This window comes from Meleagris gallopavo, chromosome 13 (assembly GCF_905368555.1).
Source record: "Meleagris gallopavo chromosome 13, MGAL_WU_HG_1.1, whole genome shotgun sequence".
NCBI lineage: Eukaryota > Metazoa > Chordata > Aves > Galliformes > Phasianidae > Meleagris > Meleagris gallopavo.
In genome coordinates this window covers 1846521-1852490 of record NC_139416.1, presented here as the reverse complement: position 1 = coordinate 1852490, position 5970 = coordinate 1846521, and the positions used below count along the sequence as shown (strand labels likewise).

General features: G+C 50.1%; 1 protein-coding gene across 1 annotated transcript; it reads left to right on the top strand.

The window, feature by feature from the left end:
• Nucleotides 1-28: 28 nt before the first annotated feature.
• Nucleotides 29-2924, top strand: THAP11 (THAP domain containing 11). The gene has a single exon (XM_031555445.2). The coding sequence runs from the start codon at nucleotides 174-176 to the stop codon at nucleotides 897-899; it is 726 nt and encodes a 241-aa protein (XP_031411305.2). The 5' UTR covers nucleotides 29-173; the 3' UTR covers nucleotides 900-2924.
• Nucleotides 2925-5970: the final 3046 nt, after the last annotated feature.

Sequence of the window (5970 nt, the reverse complement as noted above, 5' to 3'; positions counted from 1 at the left end):
GCGCGGCGCTGAAGCGGCGCTCGGCCTCCCGCTCCCCGCGCTGCATTGTGGGCCGCGTAGTTCCGGTGCGGCCCGGGCGGGCGGCGTCGGCGAGCGGCGAGAGGCCGCGGTTGGCCTTGTGGGAGCTGTAGTCCGGCGGGGGGCCCGCGTCCGCGCCCCGAGGGACCCCCGCCATGCCGGGCTTCACCTGCTGCGTGCCGGGCTGCTACAACAACTCGCACCGCGACAAGGCGCTGCATTTCTACACCTTCCCCAAGGACGAGGAGCTGAGGCGCCTCTGGCTGAAGAACGTCTCCCGGGCGGGCGTCAGCGGCTGCTTCAGCACCTTCCAGCCCACCACCGGCCACCGGGTCTGCAGCGAGCACTTCCAGGGCGGCCGCAAGTCCTACCTGGTGCGGGTGCCCACCATCTTCCCGCTGCGCGGCGTCAACGAGCGCAAAGCAGCGCGGGCCGCCCGCCGCCCCCGCCCCGCCGCCGCCTCCGCCGCCGCCGCCGCCGTCGTCGTCGCCCCGCAGGGCCCCGGCCCCGCCGCCGAGGCCCCGGTAGGGGGCGCGGCCGAGGACGTGAAGCCCATCGACCTGACGGTGCAGGTGGAGCTCGGGGCCGCCGCTGCCGGGCCCAGCCCCTGCTGGTTGCCGGTAGGTCAGGAAGGCCCCGTGGAAGGCGGCCCGCCGGACCATTCGTACTCCTTGTCGTCCGGCACCACGTCGGAGGAGCTGCTGAGGAAGCTGAACGAGCAACGTGACATCATCGCTCTGCTGGAGGTAAAGATGAAGGAGATGAAGGGCAGCATCCGCCGCCTGCGTCTGGCCGAGGCCCAGCTCCGCGAGGAGATCCGAGAGAAGGACCGGCTGCTCCACGCCGCCAGCGTCGGGGCCCGAAAGCGCCACGGGCTCTGAGGGCGGCCGACGCCTCCCGGGGCATGGCCGGGCCCTGCTTGAACGCTGAGCCTCCATCACCCCGGGACAGGGCCGCCACGGGCCGTGGCCTCGCTCACCCACATGCGAACCCACCGGATTCAGGAGATGCCGAGGAACGCTGTTACAAACACAGCGTCCTCTTAGAGACCTACGCCAAGTCCGCTGGCATCCTCTGTGTAGTTTGAAATTGTTCTCATTTAGGGCATTGGGACCCCGTGTCACCACTAAGTGGATGTAGGGTGTTGGTTTTCAGCAAATAAACTGCGCTCAGTTGAGGTGGCAGGAACGCTACCCCCTGGAGAAGGCACGTCTGAAAGCATGGTTGCCACTGTACCCATCATAGGAACGAACAACCATGTTTTGCTTGGCCTTGCTTAGCAAAGGCATGAGGAAAGCTTTAGAAAACCCTCTCAGGGTGATGTGTTTCTTCAGTAAATTACTGATGCCATAAAAGACTGCCATTTCTAGTGTGAAAGAATCCCAAAATTTAAGAGTGCTCATATAGGCTTGGCTTTCTCAGCAGTACATACGTATTTGTTACAGTTGTCTCTGCTCTCAACACTAGCAAGGATTGTGACCTGGTACAAAGAACCTGGTGGCATTTGATGTCTGTAGTTTATCCCAGTGGCTTAAGAACTCCCTCTCGTGAAACACAGGCTTTGTAACACGTCGGAATTTAAATCCTTGGCTTTCATTCAGCGAACTGGGGTGAAGCCAAAGTGAAGCAAACATATCTGCAGTGGTTGCAAACCCTTGCTGTCTAATCCTAACCTAGTTGGCATGACTAATAATCTGTACCTTAGGTAAGACCTTAATGAAATGTGCTTGCGTGTTTTAAACCAAGATTTAAAAGTATTGTAACAAATTTACGTGGAATGATCGTGTAGTTTCTGTTTCTAGCCAGCATTAGTCCCCTCGCATTCAGCAACAGGAAACCAAATGGAAGTTGGCCAGAAGGCTGTGGAATGAGGGGAGTGAGGTGATGAGCTTGGACTGAGCGATGGAACGGAGCCCTTGGTGCTTTCCAGGAGGAGGGCATTTGGCGTGCCGCTCTGACTCCATCTCCGTGCGTACTTGGGCTGGAGGGGGGGACACAGGTTGACTATTATGTGTGTTGGGAAACAAAAGGCAGTTCACCACAGTGTGCCCATAATTACTTTTGAGGGAGTGCCCAGGTGGCTTCTGGGTCTGTAAGATCATCTTCCTGTACTTGGAATGTGTTACACTTAGTAGGTCGAGATGTCGATTTTACTACATTTTATATAAGTATTTTCTAAATGTAAAAAGTATCTTTGGTTTGAAAATATTGTAATCTTTGTAATGCTGGCTAACATAGCTTTCCAACCGTGGGTTTCAATGCCCTCTGTAGGAGGGAACAAAAGGGCACATTGGCATCTGTTAGCTGGAGGTTTATCTCTTGATCATGTAGCCAGTTCAGCTGAAGGCATTGGTTGTCGGAGCCTGCTATGTGATGCATGGGTCATTTCTTTATTGCTGTGTGTACTGAGTTGGATGGTTGACTGTGAGGATACTACAGGTCTATTCATGTACTAAGTATTTCCTGTTATTTTCATTTTAATTTATTTTCTCTGATATGTAGCTCTAACTTCAGCTCTGCGGTGTACTGATTTTCCTGCAAGTCAAGTAAGCAGCAAGTTTGTTTTGTTTTGTTTTTTTGGGGGGGATGGGGCGGTAGGGAAAGCAGGTACCTGCTACCCTATCTGATTTAGCATATGTAATTGGTCCAGCAGATCTATGCTCCCATCAAGACAATAGGCAGCACAACGTCTCTCCTTACAAACGAGACCATTTGTGCATCCTAGCTTCTTGAGAACACACGCGTTTTAACAGTCATGGTACTTTTTTACCATTGGAATGCACTTCAGGATGTTCAGCCACTTAGCCCGCTGGACTGGTTAACTGCTGGACTGTTCGAATTCTCCAGGTTACACTGAGGTGCTAACATGCTTAATTTTAATAAAGTATATTTTGTTTTGTTTCCTGCTTCCGTGTTGTGTAATAGTGAGGAGCTCCAGATGCGTTCTGTCCAAGGTGGAACTTTGCAAACTGCCCTGCTTTGACCAAAGGAACTTCCTAATTACTGTGAATACCGATACATCTGGAAAATTAACACTGCAATTCTGTTGGCCGTGTAGTTCTATAGCATTCCTATCTGGGGACCTGAAGTTTCATTTTTAATGCTGACTCACTGCTTCCCTCTCCCAGTGAGAGTAGTTTTATCATTATAGGTTTCACTTGCTAAACATTTACTACTGCAAATGAAAATGGGATGTCTGCAGTTAGACTGACTGGATTGCTGAAAGGTTGGTGGCTGTAGCTTGCTTCTCTTTGGAAATGACTTTTTATTTCAGAGCCTGAACGTCCTTCAATTAATTTAGGGTAAGGAAGAGGAGTTTGAGGTCTGATCTGTGTAATTATGTGCCTGCCTACTCAGGGAGCTGGAGCTGTCTGACGAGCAGACAGCTACTGGGACAATAAACAGGCTCTAAATAGGAGCAATTTGAGCAGCAAGAGCTGGACTTCCCACACAGTGCTTACACTGAAGGGACAGCGTGAGGCTCACACACCACGTGTGGCTGAGGAAGGAGGAAGCCTGGCCTCTTGTGAGTGTGCAGGGAGTGAGTGTGCCCACTGCAGTGTGCAGGGAAAAGCCAGTGTGCTGCTTTTTTGTGTAATTTGCAAAGTTCGTCATCTGAGATTGCTTGCAACTATTGCAATTAATAATTGTAAAAGGCAAAAAAATTACAGCTGGTGCATCAGACATTTAATGGGGTGAACTACAAACATTAAATGAAGCAGTGAAAATTTTTCCTCTTGCACAATTTCCCCCATTTGTTGCTAAATTAAGTGAGCAACCATACTGGCAATGAATTAAGAGGCTAATATTAGGAAGGTACCTCAGACATGAACTGTATTATGCTCAATGCAAATGCTTTTTCTTCCATTTTAACTTCTCACCTTTCTGCATCCTGCATTCTGAGCTCACATACACCCTCTCAGTATTCTTCTACCAGCATCAAGTGTCTTTGGTTGCCATGTTCCTGTGTGTTTGTGTGTATATGATAAGAAACGTTAGCCCCAGGAGGGGACTTGAAGAATGTCTCCTTAGAGTGGCTATTATTGCTCTAAGGGAAAAACCTTAGTTCCATATTCAGAATCAAACAGGAGAAAGACACAAGGAAAATTCTTTCCAATGCGAAGCCCTCTTTCATGTAAATAAAACCCTGAACATCTTCCATGTGCTTGCACAAGGCTTGCTCAATCCACTTGTGTTTTAGAGATCATTACTGCTCCCATTAAACGATTGGAGGACGTATGGTTCTCTTCATGGCTTCTGACACAGCATCTTGGTGTGTTCATTCACAAGACTGTTCTCCAGAGCTCTGCTCAAACTATTTATCTGCAGTTTTTTCTGCCCACACTCGCAGTCCTGCCCCTTTCCTACCTCTTCCTTGTGACATGAGCTCCGATGTGACAAGGACAGAACAGAGCAGAAGTTACTGTGCCATTAACTGTCACTGTGCAGAGGCTGGAAGCTCCCCTGGGAACTGGTGTTCTAGAAAGCATGGGCTTACAGGCTGGATGCTGAATGTTACTGATACAACCTCACACTTCCCTGCTCTTTGCACAGAGACCAGAACAGATGAAATTCTCGGCTAGATCAGGGTTAAAATGAGCCAGTATGAACAATGCCTAGCCTTCTGCTCCTTACAATTATTTTCCTTCTTGCCATCCTTCTTTTCTCTCACACAGAGGATTTGAGGTCCATTCCTGGGGCACCTCAGTCCTGTGCAGGCAGCCCCCTTTGCTCTTCTCACCCAGTCAGGCTCCCTGCATTGCTCCCAGATACAGAAAGCAGCAGTGGCTTCCCAACAGAAATACTGCAGTTCAGAAAGGTGTGCTGGGATGGGCTCAGAAAGCAAGCTGGCAGTGGCAGAGCAAAAGGCCACAGCTAGTCTGATTATTCAGGTGAAATACAAACTGTGTGTTCTTCTGGATGACAACTTTACCACCTGCTGGTGGATCTTCATCACTTTGCTCTTTTCCTTCAGCACGTTCATTCTGATGAAAAAAACAATTTAGGAACAGCTCTCACACAAGCAAAACATCCCTAAAGCCCAGTTACCTCCTTAATATGCTCCATTCTGCCTTCATCTTTTTTCTACTTTTCTCATAGCAATTCTCCCTCAAATTCTTTCCGTGTCTCTCCCTCATATGTTAGAACCTTTGCTACACAGAGCAAAAAGGGGCCACTACAGCTGTGCACCCGCATCCCGAAAGACATTTCTTGTGCTATCCTGGCTACAAGAGGAACAGTAGACAGAAAACGAGTGCCATGTTACATGGCCTGCAAGTTCTAGACTCTGGCCTTGTGTTTGCAACTGTCTGCAGCACATCAGCCAGAAGTGAGGTCCTCCCAGAGCCTTCTCCAAGCTGAACTAGTCCAGCTCCCTCAGCTTTCCTTCACAGCCCTTTGAATAAAAAATGACACAATTGATGAGTCAGGATTGCTGCGTGCAAAACGTTTACCTGTACAAAAGTGTCGCACGCTCTGTGATTTGAAAGAACAGGTTTTTTTTCATGGCACAAATCCTTGAGGCCCCAAAGAACTGAGAGAAGGTCGGTGCTGGCAGCGAGAAACCTTTTGGGAGGCACTGGCCCTCAGTGGTGTGTTGGGTGGGGCAGGGGAAGGGGCTCCAGTCAGCCACTTTCGGTCTGCTTTCCTGGTGTTCCCTCAGCCCTCATCACCCCCACAGCCACAGGAAGGCCTCATATCATGGCCACATCTCCTCCAGCCTATGCAATGCCCCCAGAGCAGAGCAAAGCCTTCAGCCCTCTGCCAGCCTGCCCAGCCACTGCTTTGTGTGCTCAGCCTGAGCCGTGCTGGGATTCAATCTCTTACAACATTTATGTGGGGAAGCATCTATTTAAAGCCGTTTTTCTACCACGCCTCAACTTCTACCCAAATTGATTTCCCTAGAGGGGATCTGAGAAGCGTATTGTGTTTCTTATCCACACATTTCACTGT